This window comes from Pteropus alecto, unplaced genomic scaffold, assembly GCF_000325575.1.
Source record: "Pteropus alecto unplaced genomic scaffold, ASM32557v1 scaffold40, whole genome shotgun sequence".
NCBI classification, from domain to species: domain Eukaryota; kingdom Metazoa; phylum Chordata; class Mammalia; order Chiroptera; family Pteropodidae; genus Pteropus; species Pteropus alecto.
This window is the reverse complement of record NW_006431919.1, coordinates 9,017,718-9,036,801: the sequence shown is the minus strand read 5'-3', so window position 1 is coordinate 9,036,801 and position 19,084 is coordinate 9,017,718. Positions and strand designations below refer to the sequence as shown.

The 19,084-nt window shown below is 48.5% G+C and overlaps 1 protein-coding gene across 1 annotated transcript in view; it reads left to right on the top strand.

The window, feature by feature from the left end:
- CCNJL (cyclin J like) overlaps positions 1 to 19,084 on the top strand; it is a 45,504-nt gene that overhangs the window by 13,205 nt on the left and 13,215 nt on the right. The window contains exon 3 of the mRNA XM_006906475.3: positions 10,764 to 10,977. Within this exon, the coding sequence (XP_006906537.1) occupies positions 10,764 to 10,977 (214 nt within the window). The remainder of the gene's footprint in view (positions 1 to 10,763; positions 10,978 to 19,084) is intronic.

The following is a 19,084-nucleotide window of genomic DNA, read 5'->3' as shown; positions in this document are numbered from 1 at the left end:
CCAGCTGAGAAGTGAAGAACTTGGGGCCAGGGGTTATAAAAGGCCATGAGTGTTGTCAGGGGGAGGGGGGCAGGGTGTTGGGAGGGCTCAGTGGCATGGGTGGGGGGGCAGACCGCCGAGGGGTGGATGGATATGTCTTTGGCCACAGTCGGATGCCTGGTAATTGTAGCTGGGCCTGATGCAGAGTTTGCTCACAAGGGCAGTGGCTCTGGCTCCGGCTCCTGGAAATGAGGAGGTGTGTCCAGAGCTGGTCCCCCTCCTGTTTGCTGAGTTCAGGGGACCAGTGAGAGAGAGGGTGGCTGGGGGCGACCTTCTTTTCTGCTGGAAGGAAGCTACAGGCTGGAAGTCATCAGGAAGGGATGTCACTGGCACTGCTGGCCTCATGTGCCGCAGGCTACCCTCTTGAGAATGTTGAAATCGTGTTCCCGCAGAGAAGTTGATTCTTTACCGAAAACGCCTCCTTGGGTTTATGAAGCAACGGGGTGGATAGGGGAAGAAGGGTGATCCTTTGGCCTTGCAGGGCCTCCCAGGTTGGCGGTGTGTACTCCTGAGGCCTCTGAAGAACCAGCCTCCCCCCTCCCCTTTTCTTTTTCCCTTTCAATTTGCAAGTCTCCACTTCCTGTTGGTCACCTCGGTTTCCGGTGGTGTTTCTTCAGGGCTTGCTACTCTTTGTTCTCAGGCAGACGCAGCCCCCCCTCCCAGCTGTTTCCAAGCAGCTTGCTCAGAGCCTGAGGCCCAGCCTCCCTTGGGAGGCAGCAGTGGGCAGCAGGGAGGGTGAGCATGGTGGATGCACAGAGGAGGAGACCAGCGTGGTTTGCTTTCAGTGACTAGTATGAGAGAGCCGCTCAGCCCTGCTCTGCACTTGGGGCTGTTTATGAAATGGTTGTTACACTCAAAGCAGTGTCACACCCCAGGCCTGGGCAGCCCCTCTGATGTCCGAGTCCAGGATTTGCCACCAACCTGCAATGCGGCCTTGGCCATTGTACCCCTGTGCCTCGGTTTCCTGGGTACCAGTGCTGGTGGGCCCACCTCGAGAGGGTGCGTGATGGGGTAAAGAACCTCAACTCAGTTACAGCTCTTAGGGGGTGATAGTCCCATGAGAGAGAGGAGTAGGGGTGGAGATGTGCATTGGAATCAGTACAGATGGGCACATACTGACACGGGCACATACTGACACTGGCACATGCTTGAAATCTGCTGGTGGGCTTGCTGGTGATTCTAATGTTCTTTGTACTCATCTGTACTTTCTAAAATTTCTATAGTAATCAGATGTTTTATAATTGGTTAGAGAAAACATTATTTTGGAAGGAAAATGCAAACATAAACTATCCTGTGGAGGCCCCAAAACATACTGTTTAGAGCACGGAGTCAGAAAACCCCGATTCAGGTACATCATATATTAATTGGGTGACCTTAAGCAGGTCGCTTAGCCTCTGCGAGCCATTTTTGTCTGGGATACTGGGATGCTGATAATCCTCACCTCATGGGCCTGTTGGAAGATGAGAGGACAAAATGTATAGACACAGTATCTGGCGTGTGTGTGTGTGTGTGTGTGTGTGTGTGTGTGTGTGTAATACAAGAAGCTTAAGGAACTAAATTCCAGAGGAAAGAGAAAGTCTTGTCCTTACCTTGGGGTGTTACGTACCTCAGCCTACCCAATAACGATAGAGGGTTCCCACAGAGGAAGCAGGTCAGTGTTCACAGAGATTTGGGAGCTTCCAAAATTATAAATATATATGATACATGTATATATTATATATACATATAATTACATATAAGAGATGGAGCAGGGGGTGGGAGGATTTGATCTTGGGTCCAGACCCTGGACCCCCCATGCAGGGCACCGAGCGTTTGGCTGCCTAGGGCTTCTGTGAGCTGGCATCTGCAGCTTCTTGTGCCTCTCCTAGGCTCCTAACACCAAGGGTGTGTGGAAATTCTTACCAGGGCAATTCTGCAGGTGGAAGCTGTGGTTTTTACTCTGTGAGTTTTTCAGTAAATCTCTAAGTTTAGAATCATCAAATTATTAGGCATTGAGCCAGAGTCTCATGGTGCATATGTGCTGGGCTTGAGTTTCCCCAGTACCCCAGGGCCCAGCACCAGCACCCCGAAGCACCATTTCCCAGAACAAGCTCTCTAGGTTGTTACTCTGGCCCCCAAAAGCGGGGTGGTAGTGGTCGTCTGTGGATGAATAAATCTAACCTAGAGTTTCCCAAAACTATGTAAGCTTTTTTCTTGAACAAGTGATTCAGGGCCTCTTATGGGCTAATGTATGATTCCTTTTAGGAAGGAGCAATGTAGTATCAGTGTTTCCCAAACTGATGGCCCACAGCCCCCTTTTCTTCAGGTAGTGTATCTTGGGACTTGGGTGTCATGGAACACACATTGGGAAACATTGCCTTCAAAATGACTGAGTATAGAGTGCATAATTCATAATTCTTGATGCTCACAGCCCTCTCTAAACGCTGACCTGCTTCCTCCATGGGAACCCTCTGTTGCTGTAGGGTAGACTGAGGCACATAATACCCCAAGGCAAGGACAGAGCTTTCTTTCCCATGGAATTCAGCATCCCAAGCTCCTTGTACCTCCCCTCTGGTCTTCAAGAGTATGAAGTTGTTCACTATGATCAATAGTTTTCAACCTAAGATCAGGAGCAAATCATTTTTTCTTACCTTTTCAAGTGTTTGCCGTTCCCCAAATTTGGAGGTTTTTATAATTACTGGGCATCTCTTTTGTGTCAGGTATTGTGGTCACAGAGCTGAACAAGATGAACTCAGTCCCTGCGCTTGTGATGTTTACAAACAAGGGGCGAAAAACAGTAAAAGTGGATGGATGGATGGGTGGGTGGGTGGGTGGGTGGGTGAGTGAGTGGCAGACAGGAAGGGAGGGAGGGAGCGAGGAAGGAAGGAAGAAGAGAAGGTCTTTGATGCGGATGGTTGGAAGGCAGGCAGGCAGGGAAGAAGTCCTTGATGCTTGGGGAGTATCCGATAGGAGCACAACCAGGGAACACTTTGTAGAAGTGACTTTTAAGCTGCAATCTGAAGGAAGAGTGGATTAATAGTGAAGCAATTAGAAAACCACACAGTGCAGGACACCAAGGGTTAAAATGAAAACTTCCTCCCCTAATATGAGAAGCCAGGGGTGACTGGCTGAACTTTTACAATGCATGTGACCTTCAGACTCCTCTGAGGTTAGCCTCAAAAAGCTGGCAGAGCCTGTGTGTAAAGAGCACACACTGAATTTTCTCCCCCATCTGTCCTGAAACAGTGACAGGCGGAGGTCTCTTTCCCCCAGTCCTGGCTGTGGGCTTGGGGTCTTTTTAACTGCACTTGGGCTGGTTTGGCCCGTACTCCCAGGCACAGCTGAGCCCAGCACGAGGTGGAGTGTTTCTCAGCTCTGCCAAGATGAGCACGGTAAGGGCGGTGGGGGGAGGCAGTGGAGACGAGATGCTCACCTGGATGTTCATCTGGAATCCTCGGAAGCCTGTTCAGGCAGCCTCTCTGACTGTATGCAGCTCGGTTTGGGCTTTCATGTGGGTCATGATCCACTTGGCCTTTCTCAGAGTGCTGTCTCTCTCGCATAATCCTCTTCCTGCTTTGGGACCCCCAGGCGGAGATCTTGGGCAGAGAGAAGAGTGGTTTCTAAAGGACTCAAGCCTGTCTTGATGCTCACCACTTTCTTTTTCCCCCAGAATGGCTCCTCTGGTCTTGGAAATGCCAGGGTTTCCTTCATGGGTGGGGTGGGGGGGACTCCCCCTCCCTGTTGGTTGCCCCAGGGAAGGATGCAGGGCTAAGTAAAGAGGGCATTGCAGGCCACAGGCGGAGGGAGAGTCTTCCAGTTGGTGTTTGCCCAGGTCCCACCTGTGTTCCTCACATAAAAACACTTTATTCAACAGATATTCAGTAGCCCTAAGTGTGTGCCAGGCGCCAGGGGTACAGCCAGACAGGATTCAGAAGTGGCCCCCTCCCTCACCTGGAGAGCGTATTCTGGGGGAGTGGGGAAGCAGTTAGTAAACAAGCAGACGCTTCTGTCACCTGCAGGGCCACATAGGGTGCTGAGTGACCTGAACAGAGACCAGAAGGAAGAAGAACTGGCCCAGATGTCCCAAATGGGGGTCTGCTGAAGTCACCGCACAACCTTGCAGTGAAATGCGAGGCAGCCATAGGAAACGCTGTTTCCGAAGCTGTCTAAAGGGGATTGGGCCGCACTTGTGGATCATCTTCCCATTCTGTAAAGGTTCACACAGAGAAACATCTGAGGAGTTGAATTCATAGTACTTCTCTCCTCACGTGGGATTGTAAGTGGTATTTGTTATTCTTTTCTACTTTTGAAAATTTGTCAGGAAACACATAATTTATAACTAGTAAAGAGAAAACTACTACTTCTGGGTTGGACCTTAGTGGAACCTGTGTGACTTGTGAGGATGAAGTGGGATGTGTACCCAGTGCTGGCATGGAGATGCTGTTACTAAAGGGTTAATGTCGTCGGAGTGATGATGTGGAGTTGCCTGGGAAGCCTCAGGGATGCGTTTTGAGTGGGGCCTTAATACAGTGAGTATCTAGTCCCTCTCTCTGTTTTTTTTTTCTTTCAAACTGGAAACACAGTGATTGAAATAATAAAGTGGTTATACACTGCATGCTTTTCAAAAATCCAGACAGTGTTGAAAAGCATGAAAGTAAAAATCACACGAGATCGCAGCCGTCTGAGATAATCACTGTTGACATTTCAGTGTATCTCTAAAAGTTTCCCCCCACCCAGCCCATTATTATTATTTTTAAAAATAAAGTACTGAGATAACAAAAGCAGGGTTTGTAAGATGAATGTTTCTGCCCCAGAACTCTATTACAGCGATCTGTCCCTGTGCCCCGCCTGGTCATCTGCTCATCTCTAGACTTGAGGTGCACACACTCTCCTGTGTGACTCAGGTGAGAAAGGGCCAGCAGCGGGTAGGGAGAGTTCCAGGAAGCCTCTGCCTGCCCCTCCGCCCCTCTTCATCTGTGCCCGCCCTGCGGCCTTTCTGCTGGCCACACCGATGCTGCCTCTGGCCCAGCCGAGAGGAAGGTCACCCTGCCTCGCCAGGTTCCTGCCCCCTTTCCGCCTGCCGGCTGCTGAATGCCTGCCAAGTGCTGGCCTAATCCGGGGGAGCATCACAGGCCGCCCCTCGCAGACTGCTCTTTTGTTTCTGGAATCCAGGCCACTCAGCAGACGGGGCTGCTCCACGCACCCGGCCGCTGTGGCCTTCAGACTGACTCAGGTCAAGAGTGCTTGGGGGAGAATGCAGATCTTTAAGAGCAAAGCCCTTGTAATGAATGCCTTTCCCCCTAATTGGGTTAGGGAAGTAATCATCTGGGCTCTCATACTAAACAGGGCAGGCCTGCTGGTGTCCCACATTGTTGTTCATTTACCAAAGAATTGCCCTGCTGTGAGCGCCTGGAGGAAGCTGAGGCTCAGGGCTCCTGATTCTGCTTGGCTTCAGAGCCCTGGGAGAGCCAGGGTTCCTTTCCTGCAAAGGTGCCCAGGCCCAGCTGCAAACCTCAGGTGGAGGGCTTCATTCCACGTGCGAAGCAGGTTCCTCTGAGAGCCCAACAGAAGCGGAAAAGCTCACCTTGTCTGAGGTTTGATTGCCCAGTATGAGGGAAAGGTGGATGCTACAAGTGCCAAATGCTTGACACTTATGGCAGCGTGACCCTCATTTTCTAGATGAGGACACTGGGGTTCAGAGTTCATGTGCCCGAGGTTAGTACATAGTAGAGTTGAGATTCTATCCCAGAACTGCCTGACTGCACAATCTCCCCCATATTCTGGGGGAGGAATGTATTTGGTACAGAGAGGGACGTCCTTGTATTCTTTCTATTTTTTTAGTAGACGTAGTTTTTGAAGCAGTTTGAGGTTCACAGCAGTATTGAGCAGAAGGTACAGAGATTTCTCATATAACCCCTGCCCCCCACACCTGTACAGCCTCCCCCATTATCAACATCCCCACCAGAGCGGTGCCTTTGTACAATGAATGAACCTACATGGACACATCACTGTCACCCAAAGTCCATAGTTCACATTAGAGTTCACGTAGTTCACATAGTTCATATTAGGGTTCACATAATTCAACAGTTCATTCTGGATATTGTTCATCCTATGGTTTGAACAAATGTGCAGTGGCAGATATATGCCATTATAGTGTCATTCAGAGAAGTGTCACTCCCCAGAAAATCCTCTGTGCCCTGACTATCCCTCCTGCCCCACCCCAACCCCTGGCCACCACTGATCTTTTTACTGTCTCCAAAGTGTTGCCTTTTCCAGAATGTCCTGTAGTTTGGATCATATAGTATATAACCTTTTCACATAGGCTTATTTCACTTAGTAATATGCTTGTACGTTTCCTCCCTGTCTTTTCATGGCTATTCGTTCTTTTTTACTCATGCAAATTTTTTTTTTGAGCATGTGCCTCTGTGCCAGGCACAACCTGGGCACCAGGCAAATGATAGAGGCAAAATGAGTGTGGGCCCTACTCCCGGGAGCTAGAGTTTAGCAGGGAGATAAATAAGTAAATATTTGGCCATGAAGAACAGCGTGCTAACAGAGAAAACAAGGGAGTCCCGATGTGGAATGACGAGGGGTCGAGAAAGCCTCTCTTAGGAAGGACATTTAAACCAGTATCTGAGGGATGAGCAGGAAGGGGGTTGAAGAGCATTGCAGGCAGCTGTCGTAGCTTTCAGAGTCCTGCCCACCTTGGAGACTAGCCTTTCCAGGAAGCCCTGCCTGCTCACTCCTTGACATGCACTGTTACCAGTCCCAAAGGTTCGTAACTTTTTCTTTTATGCACTGATGGCTTCCTGTGAGAATCTGCTCAAGCCGGTAGACCCTTTTTCCAGGAAAGTGTGCAGAGGGAAGACCTACAGTGTGTTGTTCGAACGCTCTTCTCCCAGTTGGCACAAAGGAAAATCCAGAAGGAGTTAAGCTTGGCCGAGTTGAGCAGGGAGGGAAGTTAGGATGTTGTTTCTCTCTGACTTGTGTTTGGGGGCTTTGAACTGCCTTGATGAGGGCAGTGCAGCCCGGACTGAAGTTCACTTGGCTAATTTCCGGTAGCTGCTGCCTGCGGAACACCAAAGATTGTGATTGTGGTCGCTTCTTGTCAAGAGCCTTAGAGCGTTAGAGGAAATAGACAAGTAGCCTGCAGACCTGTGGAGGGACAGCTGGAGGCTGGGAGGAGGCCACCGTTGCAGGGAGCTGCAGCCCCACATTGGCTGCTGCTCCCAGCTGTCCGGCCACAGCCTGGGAGGAGGTTGGTCAAGAGATCTTCATACGTGGCCACTATGCCCATGTCTGTGCCCTGCTCTAAACCCTTCAGTGGCTCCCTGTTGCCCTCAGGATGGGCCATGATCTTAGACCTGCCCACCCTCCCAGCCTGCTTTGTCCAGGCATAGCTTACCCCACTTGCCTGGCTGTTCCAAGCACTCCAAATTCTCCAGGTGGGACACAGGCACCTCTGTGGCTTTGCAGGTGCTGCTTTTCCTGCCGAGCATTCTTTCTTTCCTTCCTGCATCTTCGACAGGTCAATTCCTAGACGTCCTCCCAAAACTTGGCTAGATGGATCCCTTCTCTCTGAAGCCCCCACTGACCTGCTACTCTCTACAGATGGCCACACCTTCCTCTGTGGGTCCCGGGCACTGTGTACTCACCTCTGCACACCAGTCCCTTTTTCCTCTCTTCTCCCCCTCCCTCCTTTCTTTTCTTCATCGATTAGTTATTGGACACGTGACCATGTTCGGATCACACCAGGGTTGTGAGCAAACAAGGATGAGATCCCACCCTCAAGGAGTTCGAAGTCCCACATGGCCGCATGAATTTCTCAAGTGATGAAGATGAAGAACACACACAAAGCAGTCAGGTCTTTTCCTTCCAAAAGATAAGCTGGGGGTAAAAGCTCTTCTCCACGATTGAAAACTAAAAGGTTGAAGAGTAGGATACACTAAAAGGCTTCTGGTCTCAGATCTTTTGCTTGTTAAGTAAAGCCCTGGGGTTACAGGACTTATTCACTCAGTTTCTTCACGGTTACAGGACTTTTTCACTCAGTTTCTTCACGGGGTAAACGTAAGGGAGAGGAACTGATTTATTTAGGCTTTGGGTGCCTTCTCTGAAGGAAGCTCTGGGACTCCCAAGACCTGTGTTCTGGCCTCAGGCTCTCTGGGGGAATGAGCCAGAGGAGAAGAGCTCCCAGCATGAAATCTCACCAGCTTCACTTCCCCAGGGCAGACCTCCCTGCCCTCAGAGAAGACGGGGGCCTCTCACTGTGCCCGTAGCCTTCCTTCCTGGTGTCGATCAGTTTGGAATTTTGTGTTTGTCTTATTATTTGATCACCGTCTCTCCCTCTGGGCCATAAACTCCATGTGAGTAGGTGATGTGTCTGTCTGATTTTTTTTAACAACAGCTTTATTGAGCTATAATTCACCATAAAATCCACTCTCTTAAAGTACACAGTTCAGTGGTGTTTAGTGTATTCACAGAGCTGCGCAGCTATCTAATTTCAGAATATTTTCGTGATCCCAAAAGGAAACCCCATATCCATTAGCAGTCACCCCCATTAACCTCTTCCCTTAGTCCTCAGGAACCACTAGTCTCCTTTCTGTTTGTGTGCATTTGCCTGTACGGGACATTTCGTATAAATAGAATCATACAATGTGTGGCCTTTCACAACTGGCTTTTTAAAAATTTTTACTTAGCATCATGTTTTCAAGGTTCATCCATGTTGTAACATGGATCAGTACTTCATTCCTTTTTATGGCCCACTCCTATTCCACTTGTGGATCGGTGTACTGCATTTTGTTTTTCCATTCATCATTGGATGGGTATTTATTTGAGTTTTTCCATTTTGGTGGTGTTACGAAAATGCTGCTGTGATTATTCGTATTCACATTTGCGTGTGGCCATATGTTTTCATTTCCCTTGGGTATATACCGGGGATTGGAATTGCTGGGTCATGTGGTTCTGCGTTTCACATTCTGAGGAACTAACACGGTTTTCCACAGTGCCTGCACTATTTTACTTTCCCACTAGCAGTGTGTGATGGTTCCAGTTTGTCCACACCCTCACCAACACGTTTATTTTGTTTTTGTTTTTATACTGGCCTTCCTCATGGGTGTGAGATACCTCACTGTGGTTTTGATTTGCATTTCCCTAACGACTAGTAACGTTGAGCATCTTTTCATGTGCTTATTGGCCATTTCTGCATCTTCTTCGGAGAAATGTCTATTTATTCAGGCCTTTGCCCACTTTTAAATTAGATCGTTTACTTTTTTATTCTTCAATCGTAGGAGTTTTTTATGTATTCTGAGTACAGTCTCTTATCGATACATGATTTCCAAACATTTTCTCCCATTCTGTGGGTTATCTTTTCACTTTCTTAATGGTGTCTTTGAGGCATGAAAGATTTTAATTTTGAAGACCAACTTAGCTACTTTTTTTTCTTTTGTTGCTTCTGCTTTAGGTGTCATAGCAAAGAAACCATTTCCTAATCCAAAGTCATAAAGATTCGCTCCTGTTTTCTTCTAAGAGTTTTGTAACCTTACATTGGAGTCTCTGTGTATCTTGTACCAGATCGTATCTCCAGTACCTAGAATAATGAACGCCCGATGTGTAGAAAGTACTCGATACTTATTGAGTGAAACGAATGAATTACTGCGAATGAATGAATGAATGAATGAATGAACGAACGAACGAACAGATATCTCCTAGTCCCAGAGCTGCCGCTGCTTCGGTGAAGCCCCAGGGTGACGGGAGTGGCGTGTGCAGAGAGACGAAGGGCCCCAGTTTGTGTTCATCTCATCCTCCAGCAAACCTGCCGTCCGTGAGCTCTCACAGCTCCTTTTCTGCCAGCTTCTTCACTGTTTCTCCTTAGTTCTGCTGCTCTTTAGTTTATTTGACAAAATGCCGCTAAAGCGATCCTAAACGAATCCTGTCTGATCTGCTTTGGTTAAATTAAAAATACAGTAGACATATAAGGAAATTTACCCTGTCATCATAATCTTGGTTGGTTCGATATTTCTCTTGTTGTTTTTTCTCATGTTCTACAAATAAGTTCAGATACCATGGACGTGTGTAAATTACGAAGTGAAAGTTGCCCCCCGGGGGGACATATGATACCTGGAACTTTTAGAAAAAAGTATACGTGCGTGCAGAGAGACGAAAGGTAAAATGTCAACATCTGGGCGAAGGGCATTTGGGAATTCTTTGTACTATTTTAACAACTTTTTTTACATTGAATTTTTTTTTAATTACCTCTCATAATCCCATCCACAGAGAGCACTAATCTGTGGACCCTGAGAGCTTGCTGTGCACTAGGTGCTTTACGTTCGCTTTTCATTTATCTGCTGAGGGGGAGACAAAGGTGAAGTCGAGTGACTAGGGTGGCACAGCTCGGTTGAGTAGTAGGACCAGAATTTGGATGTACGTCTCTTCCATTCTGTTCCCCTTGTGTACCTCCATCAGTCAGCCTTTTCCCAGGAAAGGAGCCGGTTGTCTCCTTCACCCACCTCTGTCATCGTGCAGGTGACACTTTACAAGCTTGCGCTCAGTGAGGCTGGATGGGAGACAGTCCAGGAGTATCTGGAATAGAGGGGCTGCCGTCCTGAGTCTTGAAGGGGAGTGAAAGGGTATGGAGGGAATTGGTGCCCTCAACCAGCCAGCATGAGGGCTCCTTCCTCTTCCTTTTCTGGGGCATCTAGAGCTCTCAGGAGGCAGCCCTGACCCCACTTCTTCCCTTCCTGTTCCAGGAATTGAAGCTGCCCGCCTTCCGAGCCCACTCCCCGCTCCTGAAGAGCCGCCGGTTCTTTGTGGACATCTTGACCCTGCTGAGCAGCCACTGCCAGCTCTGCCCTGCGGCCCGACACCTGGCTGTCTACCTGCTGGACCACTTCTTGGATCGCTATAACATCATCACCTCCAAGCAGCTGTACGCCGTGGCGGTCTCCTGCCTCCTGCTCGCAAGTACGTGCCAACAGCTCCCTCCTCTGAGCTGCCTTCTCCTCCCCAGTGAGCCTAGGTGCTCCCAAATCATCGCACGTTTCCGTGTCTTCTGTGGTTATCCCTGAGTGCAAACTATTATTACTAATAATAGTAGTCAACATTTTCTTTAGCATCTCCAATGTACCAGGCTAACTGGTAAGGATTTTAGCATCTTGATCTTAGTGAATCCACACAGTGACCCTAGGTGGTGACACATACTTTTAGTGCCCCATTTTACCAAGGCACAGAGAGGTTAAGAAACTGGCCCTGAGTCACCCAGCTAGTATACAGCAGGCAAGATTTGAGCCCAGAACTGCACAGTGTCAGAACCTGTGCTCTTAACCCAATATCACCCGCTTCCTGGTATGGGGCCTCTGAATGTGCTGAGAGCGGAACCCTAGAAACCACTGCTCTGAGAGGTATTTGGAAATGTGACCGCCTGCCCAGGGCCCCAGCAGGGCGTATTACGTAGTCAGCAGGCCTGGGTCCAGCCCTCTTGGGGGTCGTGTCTTCCAAGGAGGCCTCACTAAAAACACAGCATGTGGCTTTGACCGTCTGTCTGCCTTGGTAGGGATTACTACATGAACGTGCTGCTGCTCGGGTCCTCTCCTTAAAACGCAGTTCTGCCATGCCACCATGCCACTTAAAATCACCCTCCAGTTTACCGGCATTCTTAGGATAAAGGCCCGCAGTCCACGTCCTGCCTCTCTCACCTTGGGCCCTTCTCCCCTTCACTTCCTGGGTTCCAGCCACGCCCGGTCTGGTCACAGAACTTTGCTCATGCTATTCCCTCCCTCTGGGGAGCTTCCCGTTCCCTTCCCCTGCGTGTGTGGTCCTGGTTCAGTGTCCTCACTGCCCTCAGCAAGTAAAGTCTCCCTGATATCCAGTCCCGTGGCATCATGTACTTTCCGTTAACACCGACCTCCCCCACCGAACGGTGAATTTCAGTGCGAGGAAGGAGCCTGGTGCATCGTAGGCCCTCAGAACAATATTTGTGGGATAAATGAGATGAACGGAGTGAGGGGTTCCTTTAGAGCTGGGCTCCAGCACTTGTCCAAGTGGCCCTTAATGCAGGGGAGCAGAATGCCCTAAAGGGGGCTGTGGCCATCATGACCCTTCCTTGACATCTAGTATCTTCTCCTTAAAATTCAATCGCATTTTACTGTCTCCTCCACAATACATTATTGTCCTATTTTGTTATACGTCCACACATTAGCCCCCATCCCGATGCTGCAAGAAGATGGCATTTATTTTCTCCTCTGGCTTTGTCTGCTGGCCCACTGCCACACACACACACACACACACACACACGGCCACAATCATCTAGTTCCAGAAGCTTTAGACTTTTCAAAATTCAGTCTTGTTTTCCACCCTGGCACCTTCCACCTGCTGTTATTTATAATCCCTTTGGCCGCTTTGGGTTTATAGCCTCCCAATTCGTGATTTTTCTCTACCTTGGGCCAGCTGGATTTCCCGTGTTACAAAGAGGAGTCAGTCTTGCTGAGAGTCCAGCCTGCGTGCTACTTCAAAGTCCCAAAGCAACATTCGGCTCCCTTTGGTCTTGGGAAGAGATGTGGGGCTTGCAAGACATCCCCGTCAGCCGAGGGCAGAGCGAGCGTCGCGTTTCAGCCGGCCCAAGGAAAGCCTGCGCGGTGGCCTTTGGCCTGCTGCTGTCTGTGATCTGTGGGCTGCATCGAGGCCCGCTGGGACCAGGGGACTTAGATTTCCATGGGGCCACAGAGGCTCTCCCCCAGCGTCTGTCTGGGGAGCTGGGACGTGAGGCGCACACTGGAGACTCCTTTGTGCTGCTGCCGCCATTGCTCAGGGAGGGGGCCTCGCAGACAGAGAGGCAGAGGCCCCCACCCTCATGTCTGAGGGCCGCAGGCAGCCTCTGGTGGGACTGGAGTTTTCAGGACACCTGCCATATGCTCAGAGGCCCAAGGAAAGAAAAGTTTCCATGACAGCCTGAAATCCTATTCATCCCTCCCTCCCCTCTCCCTAAGCTGACTGTCAGCCACAAGGGGGGTCACCTTGCCTCAGGGAGTTTGAAGTTCTGCTAATTCCATACCAAATAATTTGCGGATAGATAAAAGGAGACACAGTTCTTCTTTCCTCCACCGACCAGTTCTTAGGTTCTGATAGCTGCTTTCAGATAAGAGCCTTTGTACAGGTGGAACCTTTTTACCCGTGTACAGCCCCTCTGCCTGCTAAAACAGCAGTCAGCCCAGGACCCATGCTTGCAGACCTAGAGAAGGAGGTGGAAAAAGCAAGAGCTTGTAGGTTGTCCCATGGTGGACCAGTGGCAAAGCCTCCCCGTTGTCTCTCTATGACCAAGTTAATTGTTCGCATTTCCTACTTAACACAAGACAGACTACATATAGTGTAGCTATAAATATACTATAAATAGAGCGGAGCCACTCTCCTTCAATCTTCTATGGTACCCCTCCCCCAACTGCCTTTTTGTTGTCGCTGTGTAATTAAAACAATTGGAAACCATGGAAACTCTACGACTTACAGGTGAGTTGGCTTGGACAGGTGAGTTGGCTTGGACGGGGCAACATCATCATCCTGGCGACAGCAGCTTCGTTACTTACTGGCCCCTTTCTACACACCCAGCCCTGTGCCGGCCACTCTATACCCACATCACACAGAGTCCACACAACCAGCCTATGTGGTCCTGCTGTCATCCGCTCATTCTGTAGGTTCAGAGAGGCTGAATAACTTGCTCAAGGTCACACAGCTCGCAATTTTATTTTTTTTGATGGAAGTAAAATTCATAACATAAAATTCACCATTTTAACCATTTTAGAGAGTACAGTTCTGTGGTATTTACTACATTCACGCTGTTGTGCAGCCGTCATCACTGTCTAGTTACAGAACATGTTCATCACCCCAAAAGGAACCCCGGCGCTCATTCAGCAGTCACTTTCCATTTCTTCCCACCCTCAGCCCCTGGCAACCACTAATCCGTTTTCTGACCATATAGATCTGCCTATTCCGGATATTTCATATAACCAGGTGTTGAGTCCTTAACCCCAGGACGTGAAGCAGCGAGAGGAAGGAGGGTGGGAGAGGAAGCCAGAAAAACGAAAGGTGGGACCAGTGGGCTTAAGTGTAAGACATTATCATGATATAAGAAGTATGAGATACATTTTCACTGTAAAAAATCCAAAAGATACAGAATTACCTAGTATAAAAAACTAGTTTCCCCCCAAATCCATCATCCCATTCCCACAGGCTGGTGTGTATCCTTCTGGACTTAGAAGTACTTGTGTGTTTTCATAATTGGGAAAATAAAGCTATTTTCATTTACGGGGGGTGGGGAATGAATCATAGATTACACCCGTAGAATCTTCCCAGTAAACAAAATTGCCAGAGTCTCTCCCTTCTTCCCTTTTTCATTCTTTCTCTCTCCATCCGATGCTCATCCTCCTCTCCAGAGACAGCTTCTGGAAGGAGATTCTTGTGTCTTCTTCCAACATTGGTCTAGTATATTTTCTAGAAATGTTCTGAGCATATACAAACATATCGTCGAGCCTCATGATTCAGAGATTCCATACTTGCCAGTTTACCTACTCACTAAAATTTATTTTTAGCCCCCAAATCAGTACTCACAGAACTTCTGCAGTCATTCATGGACATATGCAGAACAGCAAAAAATGTGAGTCGTCCTGCGTGCATGTTCCCAGCTAACGTGGAACAAGGCAGCGCTCTGCCTTCTTCTTTCGGCTCTCATACTTAACACAGTGGCCTTTTTTTCAGTCTGTGTAGTGCCGTGTTTTTTCACTTTCGGCTTGTTGGTGATTTTGCTGTTTAAAATGGTCCCAGCCTTAGTACTGGGTGGCTGTCTGGTGTTGCTAAGTGTGAGAAGGCTGTGTGCGCCTTATGGAGAAAATATGTGTGTGAGATAAGCTTTGTTTAGGCAGGAGTTACAGTGCTGTTGGCTGTGAGGTCTGTGATAGTGGATCAGCAAAATATTACACAGAAATACACAAAACAAGGTTATGTATTAATTGATCGTGATCAGAGGCACATAGGAACCTAACTCTGCCTCTTTCCTGGGGAGTGTGGGTCAGCATTCACTGGTCCGATGTTCACAGTGACTTTACCATAATTACTGTGAATAACTAGAATCGACCATATATTTACGCAAGTGGGTTAAATGCCAAAGATGCTTTCTTTCTTCATTGTACAATAGGGAGTATCTTTCCTGTCAGCCTGTGTGGATTTACCTTACTCTTTTTATTGACTGCAGAGTCTTCCATATTATAAACACTGCCATCTATTTAATGATTCCTGTCCCTGGACAGTTATTGACATGTTTTTTTTTCACTGCTGTACGCGATATGGCAACTGTCCTTTCCCCTGTGTCTTTGTATACTGAAGTGAGTATGTCTGTGAAATAAATTCGCAGAGGTGGAATTGTTGTGATCAAAGGCTCTGTGCATTTAAGGTTTTGACAAGTAGCGCTCGCTGAATTGCCTCGCAGTGGTTTTAACAAAACCGACAGCTGACGAGATCCCCTTTTCCTTAAATTGAACTTAATTTGCAGGAGCCTTTAGAACTACACCTTCCACCTAAACAACAAACTATCAGAAGTGAGACAATGTCCATTCTCCACGTGGCCCCTCACCAGTGTCCACCTGTGGCTTTTTTTCCTGCGCTCCCAGCAGGGAATACCTTTGCATTCCACCTTTCAGCCTTGTCCTGTCCAGGATGTCCGGGGGAGAAATGAGTTCCCAGACCAGTTGCTTTGAAGGCTTCTTAAGCTGGAAGTCATTAGGTAGTGTCTTCGGGCAGGTACCAGTAAAATCCATCCCTTGCCCTGGCGCTTGTGCCGCTCTTGGGAGGTTGTAGGAGAGGCTTGTCTTTCTCTCAGTAAACCACCTTCACTCCCCCTCACTCACTCCTGCATCCTCCTTTTTCCCCTCCCCACTGCTTTATTTGGCAACTGTTGCTTCTGAGAAGCAGCCTCTTTGACAGCAGGGTTGGGGTCACCCCTTCAGAGATTTTGGAAACTTGAAAGCGATCTTCATCCCTCCTGCTTGGGGAGGTTAAACCCACAAGCTCTCCAGGCTGGGGCTGCTCAGGGTGCCTCCGGGCACTTATTGTGAGCAGTGTATGCAAATGGGTCAGTTTTTCTAGGTGGCCTTTTTCAGGCATATATTTCACACAAAACATGAAACTGACTTACAGGATTAAACCCAGATCTGCAAGGAAATGTGATTTCCTTGTGCGCAGGAGAAAATTTAACAGCTCCTCGGGCCTCGGGCAGGAGTGCCCAGCAGGGATTGGACATTTCCTCCGGGCCATAGTTTCACGCTTCAGAAATCCGAGTAGGTCTTACATTAGATCTGTGCCTTTAATGTGACAGTTATTGACTGTTTCCTCTGAAACGCTGCTGCAGCATTCATGGTACACCTTCTAATCGGTGGCATCTCGGGGGTGGCTACACAGCACACAGCACAGGGCATGCTGGAAAAGGTGGTATGTGTCACATGAGGGCCACACTACACAAATCCGGGCTCAGGGCTCCAGTGTTTCAGCGCAGTGAATGAGATGTGGTAATTTTCCATTTCCTGTTCCCATCTCTGAAGACTGGCAGCCTTAGAGCTATTTCAGGGGGAGGATTTTTTTGTGAAGTGACTGTCAGGCAGCTGGCTGGGTTGGAAACTCAGAAATTGTGGAGTTTGCCTTAGCAAGTCTGGTCCCACACCTGTTTGTCCAGGGCCTGGAGTTCTGGGCTCCGAGGGTCTGTGTGTTTGGTGGGGGGATCTTAACCTGTATGAGTTAATGGAACATGGAGATTCAGGAGCCCTTGATTCCACACAGGTAAATCATTCAGAAAACATTTATTCCATTTCTGCTATATGCCAGACTCTGTGTTCAGCCCCGGGGAAATGGTGAACAGAAGGCACGTCTATAGTCCTTGTCATTAAAGATGATTCATTTCACATACATGTACCTACTATGCGCTGAGCCTGGGAGACAGTGGAACACAAAATAGATCAGGTCCTCGGCTCAAGCAGCTTTCAAGCCAGACATTGCCAACAGGTCTTTTGGCACATGCCAAGAACAAGCCAGCTGCCAAGAAAAAAACAAGCGTCCTTCCCATTAGGCGAACAGCTTGGCTCACACAGTGGGAAGATGTCCGGGACGCTGGCATCGGGTGCCCTGTTTGCTCTTTGTGCTGTCTGCAGTTGGGCTGCTGGGAGCTAGGCGTTCGTCTTTCTTTTCTTTTTATTACTTTCACCAGAACCCTCTCTGTACTGAATACTTCTGTCTTGTAGCACCTTCTGCCCTGTTTACAGCCAGGATCACATTATACCTGTTCTCCTGCTATTGCCTGAGTCCTTATCCATTAGGTCCCTTATTCCCTGGGAGAACCACGCAGAAGATTGTGCAGATTATAGCTCTTCCTTATCTCGTCTAGAGGATTCTACGCGATAGAGAGTTCTCTCCCCAGGTCACAGCAGCCTGCCCTCCCCTGGGTACCCACTGCCGAGTCAGCATTGGTGTGATATTACCAGCAGGTTTTATCACAACTGCATTTCAAACCACTTTCAGACCCGAAGGAAATTCCAGCCTGTTAACATCCCTGGGTGGTGAGATCAGAGATTGTTTTTATGTTAGCTGAGTTTGCCTGAATTTTTAAGAAGCATGCGTTGCTTCTCCCAGCCTCCTAAGTCTTCATTTTAATTATAAGCATTTCGATGTCTAGACAGGAAGTCTTTGTCACTGACATGTTGGGATTTATGGGGCTCTTCTAGGGAAGTATGACAACTCCTGACCTGTGGGCACTTGTAAAGCAGATTCATGCCTTGATAGTCTTGGACTAGGGCAGACCCATGTTCTAGAACCTTCTTTAGCAGTTACTCTGCCAGTTCTGGCTTCCGGAGTCCATCAGTGGCGTCTTCTGAGAAGTTTAAACCATTTTTTTTCTCTGCAGGAGAGTGATATTTATTCCTTGTAGAAAATTAGAATGTAGAAGAACTATATAAAGAATAAAATGAAAATTAGTTACAAACTCAGTACATTTTTTTAATATGTATTATCAATATTTGGGGGCAGAAGGCTGATCCTGGCCTCACTGATCATGGAATGACTAATATTTATTGGGTGTTCTTATGCCTGGCCGTGTTCTGAGTTCTTTGCTTCAATTCACTCATTTAATTCTCAGAACTATCCTGTGAAGTAGACAGTAGTGTTTTGACCCAGTGGATAGAGGAGGAAACTGAGGCCCAGTAAGTTAGGTAATTTGCCGAAGGGTACGTGGCTGGGATGGGGACCCAGGTAACTGTCCCCCTGAGTCATTCTCAGCCGCTACACAATAGCAGCCTTTGTTCCTTCCATGGCTGCACCAGGAGAACTCGGGCCAGCAAATGGAGAGGTTGCCAGGGGACCCCCAGCTCTGCCTTCTGAGCTGCATGTTAACCTCAGAACCGGATCTCATGTCTGCAAGTGGTTCCCCTTCTGACCTTGAGAGGAGTGATCAAGACTGCCTCTCCTCTTTCTCCTTTGCTCCCAGCAGAGGTTGGAACAACAGGGGACCAGGGCCCCTGATGTCCACAGTTTCTCACTGCTGCCCAGAAAGATTCACTCTCTGCTCTTCCCGCAGCCACAGCCCCATCAGGCCCGGTCCAGAGCAGCCCTGGGGAGTGCACAGCAGTGACCTTCATCACAGGAGACAGCTCTGTTCCTCACACAAAGCCCTTGCTTGGCCCTGGCTCCAGATGCCAGTTGTGTACATGACACGTGGCCTCTGCCCCCACAGCCCTTGCTTTTAAACAATCAGTGAAATTATTTAGGTTCCTTGAAAATCAGAGCACAGAGGAAGGAGCCAAGGATTTGCCACGGCCACCGTGTGAAGTGATGGCACCAATTGCTCCGTCCTGAGACAGGGAAATCCTTGCAGCCAGAAGGGAAGCCGGTGTGTGACCCAGCTGGCTGAATGCCACCTCTGATCTGGGAGGCATTTTTATAATTTCCTCCTGAAGAAACCTCATCTTTAGTTTCGGTTTCCAAAGTCGGCCTCAGGAATCAGTTCAGCCTGTCAGAAATGTGCATTCATTCATTCTTTCCTTCCTTC